General features: G+C 35.6%; 1 protein-coding gene and 1 pseudogene across 5 annotated transcripts in view; one reads left to right on the forward strand and one right to left on the reverse strand.

Annotated features, from left to right (window-relative positions):
• The window catches only part of SNX13 (sorting nexin 13), a 141,650-nt gene that overhangs the window by 36,476 nt on the left and 83,170 nt on the right, over nt 1–22,004 (forward strand). For 4 of the 5 annotated variants that reach the window (XM_061198523.1, XM_061198522.1, XM_061198521.1 and 1 more), the window contains exons 2-5: nt 6,087–6,199; nt 10,327–10,429; nt 13,013–13,102; nt 14,168–14,289. In XM_061198523.1, the coding sequence (XP_061054506.1) occupies nt 6,087–6,199; nt 10,327–10,429; nt 13,013–13,102; nt 14,168–14,289 (428 nt within the window). Of the gene's footprint in view, nt 1–6,086; nt 6,200–10,326; nt 10,430–13,012; nt 13,103–14,167; nt 14,295–22,004 lie in introns of those variants that run through there. The other variant, XM_061198525.1, reaches the window with a different exon arrangement.
• LOC133097020 (phosphoglycerate mutase 1-like) lies at nt 15,368–16,347 on the reverse strand (annotated as a pseudogene).

The following is a 22,004-nucleotide window of genomic DNA, read 5'->3' on the forward strand; positions in this document are numbered from 1 at the left end:
TATTTAATTTCTCTAGTTAGTAAATTGATTAATTAGTTCTGTATTTAGTGAGCAGCTTCTTTGTAGCAGGCCTTGGTTAAATTATTATGTAATGTTGAATGAGCCAAAATTCTGTGTCAGGAGCACATTCTATTGAAATTACTTGGAGAAGAACTTCCAATTTATTATAGGTGGGATAAGGTGGAAGGAAAACAATCTATAGTTTCAATAAGGTGACTCTTCTTATGGGTACTTTTTTTTGTTGTTGAATTGTTTTATATAATTTCTGTGATCCAAGTTGGCACTGAAGTAATATCAGCTTTAAGATTCTCAGCCCTATCTGGCTGCCCTATGCCATGTAATGTGTTGAGACATATCAGGTGAATATAACTGAGAGTGGCTGACTCATTCTAGTAAGACTCTTATGAGAGTCCAAGGTCCGTTCTCTGGGAGCTCTGACAATCTGTTCTTCATGTGATCTATTAATATATAAAATAACTGTTTGCACTTAGCCCCACTCTGCACATGTAGCCAGGAGAGTCTATGCCTAGCTCTGCATCCAAGTTACTTAATCAGTCTGCTTTAGATAGACTTGACTTGAGAGATGGTCTCACAGCTCAGCTCCTTCATTGTGCTAGTGTGAATTCTGGATCAAAGAGTTGTTAGTGATTTTGCAGTGGTTACACAGAACATTAGTGGCAAACTGGAACCTGTAATTTCTGATTCTGTGTTTTTAGTACTGTATTCTGCTACCTTTCCTATCATATTGGGGTGTCCAAAAAGTACCTTCGGTTTTAAAGTAAAAAGACACATTTTTCATTTTCACGAAGAACTTTATTGAACAGCATATTCACCCTTTTGTTCCACTACGTTCTGCCATTTTTCAGGCAACTTCATAATTCCGTCTTCCCAGCACTTTTTATCTTTTTGAGCAAAGAACTGTTCCAGGTGCCTTTTACAGTCTTCCAGGGAATTGAAATTTTTTCCATTAAGAGGATTTTTTAAAGATCTAAATAAATGGAAATCTGAAGGAGCGGATGAATCAGAACTTCCCAGCCAAGCCGTAACAGTTTTTGCCTGGTCATCAAAGAAACGTGCAAAAAAAAAGGAACATGCAGTCTTGCGTTATCCTCATGGAAGATTATGCGTTTTCTGTTGACTAATTCTGGATGCTTTCGTCAAATGCTGCTTTCAGGTCGTCTAACTGGGAGCAGTAGTTGTTGGAATTAATCATTTGGTTTTCTGGAAGGAGCTCCTAATAGAGGACTCCCTTCCACTCCCTCCATATACACAACATTGTCTTCTTTGGATGAAGACCCAGCCTTTAGTGTGGTTGGTGGTGGTTCATTTTGCTTGCCCCACGATCTCTTCTGTTCCACATTATTGTACAGTATCCACTTTTCATCGCTTGTCACAATTTGTTTTAAAAACGGAACGTTTTCGTTACGTTCAAGTAGAGAATCGCATGCAGAAATACGGTTAGAAGTTTTCTTTCTCTTAACTTATGTGGCACCCAAACGTCAAAGCAATTAACATAACCAAGCTGGTGCAAATGATTTTCAGTGCTTGATTTGGATATTTTGAGTGTGCCAGCTATCTCCTGCGTGGTATAATGTTGATTGTTCTCAATTAATGTCTTGATCACTGTCAACTTCAACTGGTCTACCCAACCATGGAGCATTGTCCAGCGAGAAATCTCCAGCACGAAACTGTGCAAACCACTTTTGACCCATTCAGTCAGTCACAGCACTTTCTCCAGACACTGCACAAATCTTTATTTGCGTTTCAGTTGTGTTTTTACCTTTCTTGAAATAATAAAACATAATATGCCGGAAATGTTGCTTTTTTTCTTCCATCTTCAATATTAAAATGGCTACACAAAAATTCACCAGTTTTTGTAAGTCTTTTTTTAAAATGCATGCTGATAGGACAGCTGTCACATACAATCTAACAAAATTGTTTCGAATGAAGTTAAAGACAGCTAAGTGCTACTGGAGCCATCTTACGGAAAAAACTGAACGAACCTTTTGGCCAACCCAATAAAAGTCTGTGATGAGGATGAAATGAGATAAATGCTAGTATGAATTGATAGGCATAAAATATCACAATGTAAATTATTTCCATTTGCTTTCTACTATCAGGAGGCATTTAAGGTTTTTTACATTGTCACTTCTTGATTTTAAGCATCTTGGCAGTAGGAGTCATTTTTTATGTCTTTGTGTGCCCCTCTGCTCAAGGCCAAATGGATACATATAAGAACCAGGGCATGCTAATAAAATCGATACCCTTTGAAACTGAAATTATTTTCATTATTTATAGATAAACTGATTGTCTAATAAAAATTATACTTTATATTTATGTACGTGATACTCAAACCAGGAATTTATTACATTCATTACAAGTAGTGTTCGTACTAATTTCTTGGGAGGCATATTAAGCTGATGAATATTTAAATAAAAGAAAGCACTCATTTATGATTTTAACATTTTTTTCTTATTGTGAGTTTTAATTTCAGGCAGTTGTCAGCTGACAAATTTTAAGGTTCATTAAGGAGTCAGGATTTGAATAGGATCAAATCCCACTCTTATACTAACTGTGTGACCTTGGGCCATTTTTTAAAAAACTTCTCTGCATTTTAGTTTCTGTGTTGTTAAACTAGGGATAATAATAACGATTAAGCTAAAATTGACCCCTAGACCATGGGCTTATTTACTCCCCAAAAAACCACGTAACGTAGGTGAGGAAATGAAGGCATGGAGTGGTTACACAGCTAATAAATAGTAAAGGTGAGATTTGCACTCAGATAGCTTAACTCCAGGGTTCATATTTTTGAGCACTATGCTGTATTACCTTCTTGATTACTTCGTAAGTTGTTCTGAGGAGTAAATGAGATAGGTATGTAGAATACTTGGTACAATTTTGATTTTCAGAGGTTTTGGGTTCCGGAATTGTAAGGTTTTGTGGACCTAGAGGCTAATTTAGGAGAATTATAAATATATAATTGTCTTTAGTTCTGAACAGTTCTGGTAGCTTATTAGAAATAAAAGTATCACAGACCCCACCCCAGATATAACGGATCAGAATCTGCATTTTAAGAACCTGCATTTAAGATTCTTAAAGTTTGAGAAGTACTGCAGTAGATGATCATGAAGGTTTCTTCCATCTCACAGTTGGTGTGTCGGTGATTTTAGGGAACCAGACACATGGATATTTCAGTGTTGATTATTGTGTTTGGAGAAGAAAATAGTAACATATCAAGTATTATTTTAATGTAAATCACTGTGAAGTGGATTTATTTATATTTTTTGGCTTCCGTTCTGAATTTGTAAAAAGTTTCTGATGTAGTGCAAAATTTTTCTAAATTTTATCATCCTGTATCATCTTAGGAAATAATTAGAACTCAAAAATTTTAAATGGTTTTAGATCAAATGTTCTTCTTAATCTCACCAGTTAAGATTATAATATTAGCCAAATATGTAAATGGGAACACTAAATATAAAATGAAACTTTCTTAATTTTGGACAATTCTCTATTCTGATGTTTCATTGAATAGTTTAACATTTGAAGTTAAATATTATGAGATTAACGACAAAACAAATGAGCACCTGACTTGCTTGATTTAGAAATGTTTAATTTTATTAGTCCCTGGAATATAGAAATTCCTCTCAAACTTAATTAAGGAAAGGTTCTTCTCCATAGATTTTTTGTTTTTTCATGTGACAGTAATGTCTGTTTTGTTCACTGTTAAATCACTAGCATCTGGCACGTAGGTATTTACAAATATTTGTTGAATGAATAAGAGTTTGTTTTTTGATGATTTTTGCTGCAATTTTCAAATGAGTAAGAAGAGACTTGTAAGATTCTGAAAATTTGAGTTTTTAGACAATTGAGCATCTCCCCATGTTAAATAATTGAGTTAATAATCTTTCCCACATTATATAATTGTGATTCTTTTTTGAAAATTTAATTTTTAAATTTCTTTAATTGATAGTCAAACAGTGGGAGCCGTAACACATTTATACAGTTTAGAGCAAACACCTGGTTAAAAAATATAGAACATTTGAGTATTGAGTATTTGAGAAGCCCCCTGTGTATTGTCCTCCAATTGCATGCTCCCTTCTTTCCTTTATCTCCAGAGATAGCCGTTTTGCTTGGTTTCATTGTTCAAACCTCTGAATAGATCCTTAAACAGTAAGTTGTTTAGCTATGAAAAATGGCTAGCAAGCATAAGTATAACTTTGTAAAGAAAGAGTAATATTGCTAATATTAGGTCAAATATCATTGAAGAAGGTAGGCTGGATAAAGTATCTGGGTCATAGTCTGGTCTGAGCTTTCCTGAGAGTTTGTAAGAACTCTTTTCAGGAAAGTCAGTGGAAAAGGTTTTGAATGAATCTTGGGAAATAGCATCTGTTTTTTAGAGTTGGCCACTGGCGGTAGTATAGTGTGGATCAGGTACTGGATGTTCAGCAGAACTATTGTCAGAGGGACTGAAATGTTGTGTACTTTATTCTAAACCACCATGGCCTACTTTCAGCTCTTGGAAAGAAGTCAGGGGAGACCACTTCTATAGGTGCCGTAGTATCCCCAGCTGATTCAAGGAGGAGTTCATGAAGGCAGGGTAGAAACATCAGTAGGCATTCTGTCCTCTGGTTAAAAAGATGTGGCCAGGATGGGGAAAAAAGTAATAAAAATACAAATGAACAAGAGTTGTGTAAGCCTTATATAGAAGAAATTTTTAAAAAACCCTTCACTGAGGGACATAAAAGAAGATATGAATAAATGGAAAAATATTATTTGGGGGTAGGAAGACTATTATAAATTTTCCTTAAATCTTATCTAAGATTTCTGTTCATGTGTCACTTAGTCATTGAAAGCTTCTTAGATCAACCACATACAATTGCTTTATTTTTCTCTATAGCATTTATCCCCATCTGATGTATATTTACTTATTTATATGTCTTTTTTCCTCTTCTGGAATGTAAACTTACGAAGGTATGTAAATTCATGAGGGTGTGCTTCTTGTTCTTCCCTTAGTAAAACATAGATGTATGAGGGTATATTTTATTCCTTGTGATATCCCCAGCACTTTGAACTTACAGCACATAGGAAGCAGTCAATGACTGGTGAATGAATGAATGAATGAATGAATGAATGAATAAGTAAAACTGTGCTTTCTCTCATAGTCCATAGCACTTATTGTCTATTCCATAGTTTTTTGGTCATTAATTTTGTTCAGTTTAGCATCTTATAATGCTTTCTATTATTTTCTTTTGGTTCAGTGTCTAATTGTTTCATTCCTGTAAGACATTCTTCTCTGGGCTTCTTGATGACAGGAGTGGGACAAATGCATCCTTTGTATACCTCACAGTACAAGGCAAATGGATATAGGAACTTGTTGAACTGAATACATTTATTTATTTCATAATGACTTAAATTGCTAAAATCCAGTTTGCCTTCAACAAAAGGAGTATTTTTAATAGATAATACAGTATAATTCTAAACGAAATAGGGAAATAGGATGGAGAATTTTTAGAGATGTTTTGATGAACTCGTAAATTTTGGTAACGGGAAGTTGGAAGTTGTGCAGTTATAATTTTACAAATTTCTGCACACAATTTGAGTAAATAATATAATTTTTAGTGAGGCTTGGGTTTTTTACCTTGAAATTTTAATTTTTAAAAAGTCTCATGCCGTACTTTTAAAATGAAATATAAACAAGTACAATCTTGTCTACTTAAGCTTTCATACATGCTTTTGCATATATAAATGTATAAATGTTTTTATTATAAATACTTATCACTTTTCATGTTATTCAACAATTTATGTAATTTGTTCATTTATATTGCCAGTAGATTGTTTTTTTAAATCATTGCTGATACGCTATAAATTTGTTTCTACATATAGGTTTTGTATATTGTTTCTGGGAGATAAATTTCCAAGAATGTACTTAACACTTTCAAAAGTAAATATTTTAAAAATTACTGAAACGATACCATGAATGCTTAAAAGGAGAAACATAAACTATGTAAAAGTTTTGTTGGTTCTTTTCTAGTTCCTATGGAAAATTATTTATTTATTAAAAAGATTTTTTTCCTGCTTTATTTCAGACCAGTCTGTCCATATGGGGATGGGGAAGCCTTGGCATTGTCCTTTCTCTAATAACGTTTGGACCCTTTGTAATATTTTATTTGGCATTTTATATCCTCTGCTTTGTGGGTGGGTAAGTATTCTCAATGATAATTTTATAATTCATGTCATGTTCAGTTGTTCAAAATGGAAACAAATGACCATGAGACCTCAATAAGAAAAAACAGTGATCATGAGAAATGGCAGTATGATTTATTTGTGAATGCTATTTTTGCAAATTGTTTTTACCAAAGTTAAAAATAGTAAAATTAAGATACCTATAGAAATAAAAACGATGATGGTTATGATTTGTACCAGCAATATGGGTCATCATCTTCAAAAATAAATTTCAATTTCTGATGATATAAACTTTTTTGTGTAACTTGAAAAGTTTTTTAAGATTTTTTATTCCTTTTGGTGTTATTTCCCCTTTAAGGTTGAAATTTCCTTATCTATAATAATAATAAGATAAATAAGTTAAATTGAGATGACACATCAAGTTTTACAGAGTAGAAGATACTGTTTCATTGATTAGACTTCAGACACTAATGTTAATTATTACGTTAATATTGATTATTATGTTTATTATTTCCCTTAATGAATGCTGTCATTTTGTTCTAGCAAATTGCAACAAACACCTGATTTTGCCGTTTTCTCTTCATGGTTATTTGGTTTACAGTGTTTATGCTTTACCCTGAGTTGATAAAACTTTACAGGAGAGGTTTCAGTCATGATTTATAGCTTCCTATGTAGAACGTTTGGTATCAGATATGAATTATATGTAAGAAAATGTATAAACAAGAGAGATGCTTGCTGCTTAGATACTCTGAACAAGGTAGTTTAGCTGAAATCAGCATTTTGTTGTTAATGTTTATGTGTGTATGTATATATACGTGTATTGTGTATATGTATATGTATAATACATTTATGTAATTATTTGTGCAGTGAATACCTATGAGTTCTTTCAAAAAAATCTTTTGAGACCCCAAATATTTGGAGGAATTGCTTGAGCCTATAGGTTTAGAGGACTTAGCTGAATTGAATAGCATATATAAACTGTGGCCTGAGAAAGACTGTATAAGACACTGAAGGGATGGCTTCTGAATATATCTACCACCTGTCACATTTTTCAAGTTATGAGTTTGAAAGTCATGTGTAACCATTTTATAGGGAGGTCACCCACTGATTGTTGAACAAGTGAGAATTAATTTAACTGGGAAGCTACATCAAGGACTATTCATAAAACTATTTTATATTAGGTTTAGTATTTTCCTTATAATTGCTTGGATATGGTATTATGTACTGAGACAATTAAGAAGTAAGCCATAGGAATCAGATAAATGGAGTTCTGAATATCTTTATTGATTATAAAGATGATTGAAGACTTACAGATCTGCGGCCATTGGGGCTTCCTAAATTACCTTCTTTAGTCACAAATTAAGGCCGGAGCTGCATGGTTGCACCCCTCCCCCACGAGGTCGTGGCTGCTTTTATTGATTGGAAAGGAAATGGAGGAGATGGCTCTCTCACAAAGGGAAGGTTTCTTTTATTTCACTAATTGAATAAGCCTTTGGCAAAAGTGAGGAAGGATTTCAGAATATTTTACAATACTTCAGAAAGGGAAGAAATTGCAGCGTTACAGATGAAGGTAGAGGGGTGAGAATCATTTCTCTTAGACTCAACTGCTCCATATAAAATTTGGGAAAGGGAAAAGGGTGACGAGTCCATTCATTTCAAAGTCCCAGGAACCTTTGTTGTTCCCTTTTTGAGTCTGCTAATTTATTAAGGAATAATTTCAAGAAAGTTTTTGGATATTTGTAAAGTTCTGTGAAATTTTTTAGGTAAGTTGGGATATTGGTAGGTGTGGGAGGGCCACTAAAGACTCTTTAGATAATATTAAGTCACATGGAAGGATCTGAAATTCCAAATTCATGTTATGTCATAAATTGATTTGATATTCTGTTCCAGACTACTGATGTCAGGAAATATAGTGCCACAGTAAGGGGACTTCAGTTTATATACTAACAAGCATCCCAGAATCATCTCAGAGGATTAGTTAATTAAGCATTCCCAGGTTACTCAGTTACAGTCAGTGAGCATCATAATTCCCGAGTCAAAAATCTTTCTAATTTTGGCTCTAATTATGAAGAATGATTGTCCTTTCTTTAATGTAGCTTAATATAGTTTAGTGCCTTATGAATTTTAAGAGCAAAAATAGGCTTTTATATATCAATCTTAAATAAAGTAGTTACATTTCATATAACTAAAAATCATTTCTTAGTTTTAGTGGTTTTTTGTTTTTGTTGTGTAAGTTTTAAAGATTTGTTTTTGTTCTTTTTCCTACTTAAAATGCAAGTCAGAGAGGAATTAATACATTTTCTTATGGAAACTATCCTTTTTTTTTTTTTTGCCTAGTAAAACAAGTTTTTGAGTTCTGCAGTTTACCTGTATACAGTGTTGATAATGTATATATTTTGCTTATAGTCAAAGCTAATCCCTTATTTTCTAATATAAAGAAACCCTTTGGAAAGAAAACCACTCAGAAGTTTTTGTTTTTTTGAATTTTGGTTTGTGTGTGTTTTTTTTTTGGTTGTTATTTTGGGATACCTTCAATACCGATATGAGTTATTTAATGGCATTCCGTTATGTTTGTTTGGTTATGCAATCATTTGTAGCACCTGTTTTTACTTAAACCTCAAGGCTGAAGCTATTAATTAGGTTCTTTCTAAGATCATACTGTTCCTTAGCTTACTTTCCTACTGTCACACTGTGGGCAAAGGTGAACGTTTTATTTTATGATAATGTTTTTAGAAATGCATTGTTAACTTAATATCAGCATTTTATTGTGTCTAAATATGCTTACAGCTAGGTAAAACTGAAATACAAGACCAACTTGATTCTTAGTAATAATGTCAGATACAACACAGATATGTGAAATTTACTGATAATTCTGAGGCCAGCCTTTTAAAAAAGAAACAGAAACAGAATTGATGACATGAGTTGATTTGACTTTATCTGTTTCTCCACCCTCCTCCTTGCTTTTGTGGTGCCTGTACTGAAGAGCGGTGAAATGGCAGATAGCCACAAAAAGCAGAGGACCTTGAGAATCTTCCTTTCAATAGCTGAGGCTGACTGTGTTTAATTTTTTACTGTTCCCTTCTTGTCACTGCACTCTTCCTTCCTTCCTTCCTTCCTTCCGTCCGTCCGTGTTGGGTCTTCATTGTTGCACATGGGCTTTCTCTAGTTGTGGCGAGCGGGGGCTACTCTTCGTTGCAGTGCGTGGGCTTCTCACTGCAGTGCTTCTTTTGTTGCGGAGCACAGGCTGTAGGGCACACGGGCTTCGGTAGTTGTGTCACGCGGGCTCAGTAGTTCTGGCACACGGGCTTATTTGCTCCATGGCATGTCGGATCTTCCCGGACCAGGGATTGAACCTGTGTCCCCTGCATTGGCAGACGGATTCTTAACCACTGCACCACCAGGGAAGTCCCCAACTACACTCTTTCAATCGTTGTAAGATTACTGTAAATCATTATAAAATTAAAATTTAATATTCTTTTATGGATTTCCTGTCTACTTAGGAGTGCTTAGATTTATTTGGTAAACTTTAAATGTAGGAAATACTGATAGCATTTAGTCAATACAAAGTATTCTAAACCAGTGTTTATCTTACCTTGACTCCATAATTGTTTTAAAAATAATTAACTTTTGGGGATATATTTATATTTCTTTTTTAAATTCCAGTTTTATTTTAAACAAATCGTAAGTTGGATCTTTTTTTTTCCTGTATAGTCTTTGTTTATTCTGTATTCATAGTGGCAAGTTATATCTCTCTTTAATTAGTTAACATAATTTTATAGAAATGTGTGGTATAGCTATAGATGTACATCTCATTTTTCTTTGTCTTTGGTTATTAGCTTACCTACTTATTTAATGAAGGTTTATTTTTCTAAAGTTTGAAAATGTTGCCTGAGATTCTTTATGAAATATATTGGATGAAAACTCATAAAGGCATTATTGTATAAATTCACAAAATGTTTATAGTTGTTTTAAACTTCAGAACTTAACAAAATCTGTCAATTCCTTGCCTCGTCAAAGTCACAAACTGACTTTTTAGTGAATGGTAAGCCATCAATTAAATCTGAAAAATATATTTGGTAATAAATAGATGTGTTAAATTATAGTGAAGTTTTGTTTTTGTATCTATAATTAAATTTCTTTCAGGGGTTTTGTGGTTACTCTCCTCTTTGGAAAAACAAACTCAGAGAAGTACCTAGAGCAGTGTGAACACTCATTTCTTCCTCCAACATCAACTGGGATTCCTAAGGTAAGAAAGGTAAAGGAATGTGAAACCTTAAAGTCCTGCTGTATGCAGTGATGATAATGTGATCATCTTTATATGGCTTGGCAGATTTTCCTATAATTCACTAATGCTCACTATAAATTTATGAGAGACTGTCTGATCAGGCTTAGAAAATGCATGTTAGATGTTAAAGGTGAGAATGCAAATTTGAGGAAAAGATAGAAATTTGGGGTCTTTTCCTGCTGTCTTAACTTAGAATTTCAGTGCATCATGTGTATGACTTGTGGAACTGTCAATGAATATACTGTTTTGAATGAAATAAATGCATAGGAACCAGAGGGAGGAAAATGGGCACTTTTTCTTTAACTCACTTGAAAAATAGAGCTTGCGATTAGGCTGTGCAGTTTCTATAATTTTAATAATTCAAGTCCAATTTTATATTACCTTTCATATTCCTATTTTTCTATTCTTTTTTTTTTCAATATCATACTCTATAAATAAAATTGGAATTGCGTACTAGAAGTAGGCTTCAGATTCTCATTGCCTTCAATTATTATTGTGGGATTAGGATGGTTTTTCTTGTGTGAAGAGAGGCAAATGGTCTGGAGTTGATGCCAGTAACTGAATTTTACAATTATTAACTTATCCATTATGTGCTAATAAGACTTTCATATTGATAAATAAATACATTTTTTTCTAATACTTACTGTAACTTTTAAAGTAATCTCTGAAACTTACTTCTGTCTCCCTTTAAAAACTCCCTTTAGTGTGTATTCTTTGAGTTTGCTCACAGATCTTTCTGAGGAAATGAACCTTTTTTTTTTAAATTGAGGTATAGTTGACTTACAATGTTGTGTTAATTTCTGCTGTACAGCAAAGTGACTCAGTTATACACATATGTACATTCTTTTTTTAAATATTCTTTTCCATTATGGTTTATCCCAGGAGATTGGATATAGTTCCCTGTGCTATACAGTAGGACCTTGTTGCTTATCCATTCTAAGTGTAATGGTTTGCATCTACTAACCCAAAACTCCCAGTCCACACCCCTCCCTCCCCCGCTCCCTCTTGGCAACCACAAATCTGTTCTCTCTGTCTGTGGTTTTGTTTCTGTTTTAGAGATAGGTTCATTTGTGCCATATTTTAGATTGCACATATAAGTGATAGCATATACTATTTGTCTTTCTCTTTCTGACTTACTTCATTTATATAATAAGATAATCTCTAGTTGCATCCATGTTGCTGCAAATGGCATTATTTCATTCTTTTTGATGGCTGAGGAGTATTCCATTGTATATATGTACCACATCTTTATCCATTCATCTGTTGATGGACATTTAGGTTGTTTCCATGTCTTGGCTATAGTGAATAGTGCTGCAGTGAACATAGGGGTGCATGTATGTTTTTGAATTGTAGTTTTGTCTAGGTATATGCCCACGATTGGGATTGCTGGATCATATGGTAACTCTATTTTTAGTTTTCTGAGGAACCTCCATACTGTTTTCCATAGTGGCTGCACCAACTTTCGTTCCTATCAACAGTGTAGGAGGGTTCCATTTTCTCCACGCCCTCTCCAGCATTTGTTATTTGTAGACTTTTTAATAATGGCCATTCTGACTGGTGTAAGGTGGGTGGTACCTCATTGTAGTTTTGATTTGCATTTCTCTAATAATTAGTGATGTTGAGCATCTTTTCATGTGCCTACTGGCCATCTGTGTGTCTTCTTTGGAGAAATCTCTATTAAGGTCTTCTGCCCATTTTTCTATTGGGTTGTTTGTTTTTTTGCCTTTTCTTTTTGAATCATTTCCTAGCCATCCATATTTTCCACTCACTTGAGCGGTACATAGAGAGAATGCAAAATATTTTAAGAATTAAGATCCTAAACAGTAATAGATCATAGTCAAGACTGGTTAAGTCTTTATAATCTATTTTTTAGTATATGGTATAAAAATGGTGATTTTGATTGCTATTTCTAAAATGATTCATAAGTATATTTTATGAAAAAATCTTAGAGGTTACATGTGATAACTCGAGGTATATGTTTTTATATGTATTTGTGCTTTGGTTTGTATTTTTAATTGAAGAGTGTCTTACTACTTTTCACCCTATTTCCAGGTCACTGGTCTTTCTGAAGACTACAGAGAAAAATTCATTTTCTTTAGTTGCTAAAAACCATCCCTAAGTAAAATTAATTAAAAATATATTCATTTGGCAGCTGGTGTACTGTTTTGGGCTGGGAGGGAGAGGGAGGAAATAGGGGTGTGTTTAATAAAGGCAATTATTAATTTGACTCACCTGAAACACTAACTTATGATTTTAAAGTTTCATTGAAATATGGCAATATTATATCTGATATTTTCAATTTCTCACATTCTAAATAATGTTTGCTGATAATTGTTTTTGGTGATAACACAAGATTTTTTTCTGGATGTCTAGTTTTGTTAATTTGAGAAATAGTGTTTGCTTTATACCCGAGTCTCAAGAAATAAGGTTATTTATTAACTGAAGATAATGACAGGGAAGTTACAATGAATATTTAGTTAGAAGTAAACTACAGAGACTTTAAATCAAGAAACTATGTAATAGAATGTTATGGTTTCCTTTCAGTGCTTAGAAGAAATGAAACGGGAAGCCAGGACTATAAAGATCGATAGAAGATTGACAGGTGCCAATATAATTGATGAACCTCTCCAGCAAGTGAGTTTCAGTATGTGGGTATTTGAATTCCATATGTTGTGTGCTAGGTGCATTTCTTTTGAAAATGCTAAGGAATAATTTTTGCTATTTGTGTAATATGCTGGAAATTCATTATGCTGTCCTTGGAGTCTGTACGTAAAGTTATTGCCTTACTTATGAACTTATTTATAATAAGGTGTTTGCTTAATATGATATTAAAGCCTTTTGGTTGAATTTACATTTAGAAAAAAAAGTCTTTACTGACAACTGATAATGTTTCTAATTATTTTATATATATAGTTAAAATGTTACTCTTCAGCTGATGAACAAGCTTAGTGGTTTGATAAATCAGATGTTTTTCCTACTAGTTTTATTACTTTTTTAAATGGATATTTATGGTTTCATTCAAAAATATTTTAAAAATTAGAATTAAAATTATTCTCCTCCAAAATATTTTTCATCGATTCTTGATTTTGTGATTATTACAAATAATGTATACTTTAAAATTGTAATACTATTTTTTAGATGAACCCATATTTAGTTTGTCTGATTTGCAAAAACATAATACATTAAACTGTATTATTTGCTATTTATTGGCTAACAGTGCTGTTGGCAGCATCATCGGTATTAGAATTAAGTGAATTGTCATTTTTGTAATTTGATTGCAATGAATCTGATGATATTCTCAAAAGAAAACATATTTCCAAGATTATTAGCGCCTCTGGACATTATTTTGCATCTCATTCCATCAAACTGATTAAAACTTCATTATGTTATAGCATTGGAAATTTATTTTTTCTGCAGGCTTCATCTTTACCTGAAATTGGGTGGGGCTTCGCCATAGATAATTCTTTAATTTTTTAAAAAATTTGGGCAGTGGATGAATTGGGCTACCAAAATAATTGAAAAATTTTTGAAATGTTTTTTAGTATATTGATGCTTTTTTATTGAAGGCAGTTGTTTACCACTACCATTTAGTATGTAGAGAATAAATATAAATCGCAAATAATCCTTTCAGGTTTTAGTTTGCCACTGTTACTTTTTAAATCCTAAAAAATTGTATTTTTTTCCATATTTTTGTTTTAGGTTATCCAGTTTTCCTTGAGGGATTATGTCCAGTATTGGTATTATACACTAAGTGATGATGAATCTTTTCTTCTTGAAATTAGGCAGGCTCTTCAGAATGCACTCGTTCAGTTTGCTACTAGGTAAGGTCACTGCATTGTATTTATGCAGAAAAATTTAAATATTGTTTGTATCAATAGGGAAAATAACTTTTAAATGGAAGGAGAAAATTGATTATTACAAGGTAAGTAGAACAGTAGATTATTATTGTGGGATAACTCTTAGATTATAGAACTAGAGCCATAAAAACCTTTACTCCTTTACATTTACAGAATGTTTATCTTGACTAATCCCTGTTCTCTTAGTCTGTATGTCCGTTTCTTCCTCAGGGTCCAGTTGTCCAATCATGTGACTGTTCAAAGTCTTTCATGCCACTTACTGATAATACTTTTTTCCCCTCTTATCCAGATACTCTTGTTCTGTTTTATTTTGTTTTTAGTTGCATATCACTCCTTTTTTACACTGTTCTGGAAATACGATTTAGTACAGTTATGCTCAAAATGAGTACTGGGCCAAGTGGCAGCGCCAAACAACTGGAACATGATTCAGAAATCTGACACAGTGAAAGACATGCTTGGACATGATCTAGAGGCATTTTATGGCCGTAAAACAATAAGGCAGGGGAGGGGTTCTGAAACATACAACAGGGTGAAGTCCTATACCTTAGGAGTCAGGGAGCTTATCTCATATTGGTGTAAGGAATGGTTTGTTTTCTGTCAACCACCACTAAAATCCCCAGAAGGTTTTTGTTGTTGTTGGTATTTTTAATATTAATATATAAATAATATATGAAATATATATAATATGTACGAATATAGACACAACATATATGTATTTTATATATATATATTTTGTAAAAGTAAATGCAACACTTAAACATTCAGGATTGATCCTAATCTTCTGGAGTGAGTTCCTCTGGTGTAATGGAGGAAATGTTTGTTTGAATCACCATGCAGGTTACATTCATCTTCTACTGGAATGACTAGAGCCTCCCAGACAGTCACCTGACTACAGAATAGTACAGGATTAGCTTTTGGGAACACAAATAAGCTCTCTTGTTCCTCCTCATTGGTCACATCTTAACATGGTTCTTGCCTGTCTTCTACTCAAGCAGGACCTTAGTAATAAACAAAGCACTAGCAAAGTCCCAGAGTCCCAGAGTTACTTCCTCTCCACCCTCTTGAATAAGTCTTCCCTTGACTTGGACTGAGGACCCCTTGCCCCATAGGTGCTGTTCTGACTAGATTGTATGAAGGGAGTGGGAGCAAGAGACAAAATGGCTAAAAGAAAATTGGGAGCCACTGATCCCCATCTGGAGCTACAACTTAAGATGCCCACAGACATGTGCAGGGAAGAGGTGCAGAGGAATGGGATAGGAGGGGGGTGTCCTTGGGAAAATAGTCTGCTCGCTTGCCTTCTCTTCTTGGCCTTGCCCTGGGCAGCCGCAGCCTCCATGACTTCACACATGGGCTCTTCATTTCCCAGGAACTCCATGGGCTTGATGGGCTTCAAGTTCTTGTCCAGTTCATAGACAGTGGGACTACCAGTGGGCAGGTGCAGCTCCACAGTAGCCTCTTCAGAGAGACCCTCCAGAGGGTTGACAGTGCCCTGAAGGCTATTGCCGTGGGCTGTATTCAGTACCCCCTTCCCCTCCTCCATCTGGGGAACTATTTTTTCATTCCAGAAGGGCAGAGCTCTGGTAATAGTGTCCTTCAGACTCTCACAGGAGGGTAGCTGATCTTCAGTGAAGTCTGCATACCTCAGTCTTTATTGATGTTGCTGTAGAAGGGATGGTTGAGCTTCATAGGAGGTGGCAGGACATAATAGCGTGTCCAGATCTTTACCTGGGTTTTGTCATGCTTGGCAGCAGTTTCTGCTTTATTGAAGTCAAGTCCTCACTATTGGCAGCCACACTTGGTCATTGGCATCCAGTGCTGTCCAGAAGATCCAAATTGCTTTCTCCTGCACCGTGGTGAAGCAGATGTCAAACTCATAGCCAGCATCCTGTAGCACCTGCATGTGGTGCTTCACCTCCTCACGCCTCCTGGGCTCCTGTTGGCTTTGCTCCAGCCACTGAAGCCGTTCTACAGGTTCTATATGCTTTTCCTGTGTGGGATCAGCACCACCTTGTAGGTGGCCATGGCGGCGGTTCCGGGTGCAGCATAGACTGGGGTTCACTGAGATTCCAAAGTCACCCCAGATACTCTGTTTTATTCAAGTGCTCTGAAAATAGTTCAGCATAACTGCTCACTTTTGGCACATACCTAACGGAGTCCTCTTAGAGGAAGAAGAAACCAAAGGAGCGTAAGTCAGTGGAGAATATGTATTCAGTTTATTTGTTTACTTTCAGAAGAGAAGTGTATTTTAATGAGTTTCCTTTAAGAAACTTTTCTGAGATATACAAAAATTCTCACTTTACAAACACCCCTTACATGCTGCCTCCCATATGACAAAATATTTTGGTCTATATCCTTGTATTTAAACTGCTTGATTTTGGGGGGGGCATTTCATATGCAGAAATTATTTATTTTTGAAAGAAAGGATTCTATCTTTGGGCGAATTTGCAATCTTTTTTTTTTTTTTCTTAAATAAAAGAGTTTGCTACCCAGTACACAGAGTGATTTTCCTATGAGCCTGTGGCCTCAAGGCAGGAGGCTGCATTGCTATGCCACGAGTACACTCTCAAATCTGAAGGTGTTATTCTCCAGCCAACCCCTCTTCTTCCCTACTTAGGTTCTTGAAATATACTTTTGTACCTTTGAGAGTCTTGGAGAATAGAGCTTTGCCCTAGGGCTGTTACTTTGTTTCCATCTCTGTTCACATAGATATTTCTAGCTCATGCTGCCCTATCCAGACTTTTTCTTCTATAATTCAGTTGATCTTAAGCTTTAGAGTGTGAGGTGAGTTCCTCAGCCTGAGGTCACTGAGGAGGCCTACAGTAAGTTTCATGGTTTGAATTTTAACCTTACTTAGATTTGAGCTCCTTCTCCCTTATGATTAACAGCAAACATTGTAAAGTAGCCAGCCATAATTAGGAGTGTAGACTTACTGTGGAACACAGAAAATATAATAAAGTATAATCAAAGAAGTCAGAAATTGGATTTTATCTCCTTATTTCATATATGTAACATTATTGTGTGTTAGGTATTTTTTAATATCATTCTTCTGAATCGGTCATTCACTGCTTTTTATGGTAACACCATCCTAATGATTTTTTTCCCCCTTGGAAGAGTGGGAATAAGAAGAGTTCATTATTCTTGTGTCTGACTGCTTAAGAGTATATGAAAATATAAAAAATTTTAGACCTAGAAAGAACTTTGAACTAGTAATTGGAAGACTTGAGTTTGTATCCTGCTCTACCATTTAGCTGTGGTACTGTGAGCAAGTATTAAAAATTTTTTGGATCTTGGTTTTTCTCACATGTGAAATAAGCCTAATAAATACCTGCCCAGTACTGCATTGCTCACAGGGTTATTGTCATGATCAAATTCATCTATTCATTCAACTAATATTTTGTACCAGCTAGGTGCTGCGGATACAGCAGTGAATAAAGCAAAATCCCTGCTCAGTGGAATGTAATGAAAATAATCCTTGTGAAAATGTTTTCAAAGTTGTGAAGGAATTTAGAAGTTTAAGTTTTTATGCCGTCCAACATCCATAATTTCACAGACAAGGAAGCTAAATTCCAGAAAGGTTAAGCGATTAGTCTAGGATTATCTGTTGAGTTGGGGGCAGAGCGAGAATTAGAATCAGATTGTTCTTAATAGTTAGTATTCTTTCCTCCACTCCCTACCAGATATATTATGATCTAGATTATTCATCTTAGTTTCTCTCACCTTTCTTTCCTATCATTGCAATGCTTTCCCTGTTTTTGATCTTATAACCACCTTTTCTTTAAACTTCCTGTCATAAGTTTTTTTTTTCCCCTTTCTTTAATATTCTGTGCTTTCAAGCTAAATATTTGGGTGATTACAGGAAGAGCCAGGTTTCTTCCATACTAGACTGATATGAATTTATATCTTTGCTTGTTCATTGGTCTTACGTTTTTGGGCAAATTAATCAGCCTCTCTTGAGCTTTAGTTTCCTTATTTGTAAAAAGCTGATAATAAGCTACTTTTGAGGCTGCTTTCAGGCTAAAAAACAATATGATGTAAAACCTGTAGCATACAGTTAAGCTCAGTTATTGTTTGTGCCTTTTCTGTGAATGACTTTATTTTTGTCCTTCATTGGCTTTTTCTGTTACTACTAAAATGTATGTCTTCACAGAGGCTCCTTGACTATTTCCAATGTGAGTATCAAGAAAATTGTCTGGTTATAATCACTCAGATACTTTAAAAATTCTTATTCTTGTCTGCTGTGCCCTGTGAAGCATAAGTTATCACTTCTCTCCTTCAAATTACAATCTTGCATAGGGTTCTTAACCAACAGCCCATGAAGCCCTGAAGATGTATGCAAAATTGTCTGTGTTTTTTTTCCTATTGAGTGATTCCATAGATTTTATTTTCAAAAAGGGCCTATGAACCCAGAAAAGATTTAGAACCACCAAATTCTAGTGTTCATATTTATTCATCAGCTTGGGGAAACAATTACAGAATATCAACATAAAACAAAATACTCATTTTGAGATATAACAGGAAGAAAAGGATATACTTAGAGTGTGAAGTTCTGGTTTTGAGCTTTAGCTCTATTATTTATTAAGTTCTATGGCCTTGAATGGGTAAAAAACATAAATTCTTTGAGTCTAGTGATAACCTATGTCTGCTTATCAGGTTGTTGTTAGGATTAAATGACATCGCATGTGAGAGAGTACTTTGTAATGATAACACCTCATACTAACATTAGTACCTGTTATTCTAGTAACAGTTTAGGGAAGGAAACCTTCCCATAGCACTCGAGTTCTCTGTGGAACCTGGGCGTAAATTAGGCTGGAGCTTTAGCAGATGAATCTGTGATAACCCATGTATTTTTATTCTCTCTTCAAATAAGATAGTATGATATAGGATAGAAAGACCTGGGAGATTTGTATTATAATCCTACCTGAACCATTAAGTTACAGTGTACTTAAAAGAAAATTTCTTAACAACTCTGTACAACAGTGATGCTGAACTTGTAGCAAACTCTGAGTTGTGAGGGGCAAACGAGATGATGTGCATGAAATATTTCATAAAGTATTTGTCAACCAATAAATGACTTTTTGAGCAAGTTATTTGACTTGCTGTGCCTAAATCTCTGCATCAGTAAAATGGGGTAATTTTCTCATAGGATTGTTGTAATGATTATATGGGGGAAAAGTGCATGTAAAACATCATAGGATCTGGCACATAGTATGTGTTCAGTGAATGTTAACTTCTTTGTTATTATTGTTGTTTTTGTTATTTGTTACATTCCTAGGATATATACACAGATTCTTTGACCTTGTCTTCTTAGCTCTATTTTTTTTTTTTTTTGAGGGGAAAGGGAAACAAAGTTAAAGCACATGAAATGGAGAGAAATAAAGTGGTGATCTGTGTGGCATTTAGAGGATTTCATCTAGAGATAGAATGGACCAGAGTCACGGATCAAGACCTCATGTGGATTGAGGCCAAAACTGGACTTCAAGAATGGGTGTATTGAGATGGAGAGAGAGGGATAAAGGACATGTTAGGCAAAAGGAATAATCTGAGCACAGTTCACAGAAGGGGGATAAGGTCAGTGTATGAGGAGGTCCAAGTGACCAAGGAACCTTGTTGTTCTCAAAAGTGAAATGTGGTTACTAACTCTACATCTGTTCCTCTGAACCCTAGGGTTAGTGGAAAGGAGATATATTCTAATGCTACTGTGTTCCTTCCTGAAGGGTCTTCCCATGGTGGAAGGACATACGGATATGTAGGTTCTGAGATTCAGTGGCTCTGATGCTGATGGGATCACTGTTCCTGGAATGACAGGGGGGTTTGCTACTGAACTCAGGTCCCACTGCTCGCTGCTTGAGAGACAAATTTTGGTTGGAAAGGAAAGGTTGTTTTATTCAGGAGGCTGGCAACCTGAGGAGAAGGTGGACTCATGTCCAGAAGCCAACTCCCCATTGCTGGACAGGGGGCAAGAGCTTTTAAAAGGGGGTTTCAGGGGTGTATAGGCAGAGGGGAGGGGTCTTTTTGCAGAGCAGCATAGTAAGCTCTGATAGTCATCTTGAAATTGGTCATGAGGTGGTCTGATAAGCATCTTGATTGCTTTAAGTACAGTGAATCTTCAGTTCCAGGGTCAGTTTGTTCCCATTTCCTTGAGGTCAGTTCTTAGAATTGTGTAAGATGGAGCAGCTTATGTCATGGCTACAGTCTGGTCATCATGTAGTTAACTTTTTCCACCTGGTGGGGGTTTTAATATCTGTAAAACAACTCAAAGGATATGGCTCAATATTATCTGTAGCCCTTGAGGAGGAACTAAAGGTCCTTGACTTTGTTTAAGGACTGAACTATTATTATTTTGTCCTGTTTGACTATTTTCCTTTGTTTCTGTATTTTCTCATTTCTTTGATTAAATTTATTCTTTGCCTGAAGTTTTTCTACAGACAAGAGGCAGGTGGAAGACATGGTGGTGGTGGTGGGATCTGTCTAGGGAAGGTCCCAAGGGTCCTGCTTGATTTTAGTTTGTTTTGAAAGGTTTCCATTTTTCTCACTCCCTTTTGCCATAGAAATATAAATCGTATGTTCCTAAACTTGTCCAAAAGGCAAGTACAATCATGGACAGTAATGGACATTTGCAACAGTGAAGTTTTATACTCTTGTCATTTTATATTCTTTGCCATTTGAAAACTTAGCTCAAAAGAGATGTTAATCAGAAAGATGCAAAAAGAATTAGGAACCATCTAAATATTTAAAAGGGGAGAAAAAGTTAAAGTTTTTATATCTATAGAATAGACCAGGGGTGGTTAACTGTATATTTTTATAATTCATATACTGTACAGTTCACCCACTTAAAGTCATTGGCTTTCAGTATATTCACAGAGTTGTGCAGCCTTCATCACAGTCAATTTAAGAACATTTAAAAAAAAATACATTTATTTAATTAATTTATTTTTGGCTGTGTTGGGTCTTCGTTGCTGCGCATGGGCTTTCTCTAGTTATGGCGAGCCGGGGCTACTCTTCCTTGCAGCGTGCAGGCTTCTCATTGTGGTGGCTTCTCTTGCTGTGGAGCATGGGCTCTAGGCGTGCGGACTTCAGTAGTTGCAGCACGTGGGCTCAGTAGTTGTGGCTCGCGGGCTGTAGAGCACAGGCTCAGTAGTTGCGGCTCATGGAGTTAGTTGCTCCGTGCCATGTGGGATATTCCCGGACCAGGGCTTGAACCCGTGTCCCCTGCTTTGGCAGGTGGATCCTCAACCACTGCGCCACCAAGGAAGCCCTAAGGACATTTTATTGACCCCGCAAGGGGACCTGATATCCACTATCAGTCTCTCCCCATATCCCCCACAAAGCTTCTAGCTCTGGGCAGTCAATTATATATTTTTTCTCTCTATGCATTTGGACATTTTACATGAATGAAATAATACAATATGTGGTCTTGGGCTTCCCTGGTGGCGCAGTGGTTGAGAGTCTGCCTGCCAATGCAGGGGACACGGGTTCGAGCCCGGGTCTGGGAAGATCCCACATGCCGCGGAGCATCTGGGCCCCTGAGCCACAACTACTGAGCCTGCGCGTCTGGAGCCTGTGCTCCGCAACAAGAGAGGCCACGACAGTGAGAGGCCCGTGCAATGCGATGAAGAGTGGCCCCCGCTTGCCGCAGCTAGAGAAAGCCCTCACACAGAAATGAAGACCCAACACAGCCA

The sequence above is a fragment of the Eubalaena glacialis genome, chromosome 8 (assembly GCF_028564815.1).
Source record: "Eubalaena glacialis isolate mEubGla1 chromosome 8, mEubGla1.1.hap2.+ XY, whole genome shotgun sequence".
Taxonomy (NCBI): domain Eukaryota; kingdom Metazoa; phylum Chordata; class Mammalia; order Artiodactyla; family Balaenidae; genus Eubalaena; species Eubalaena glacialis.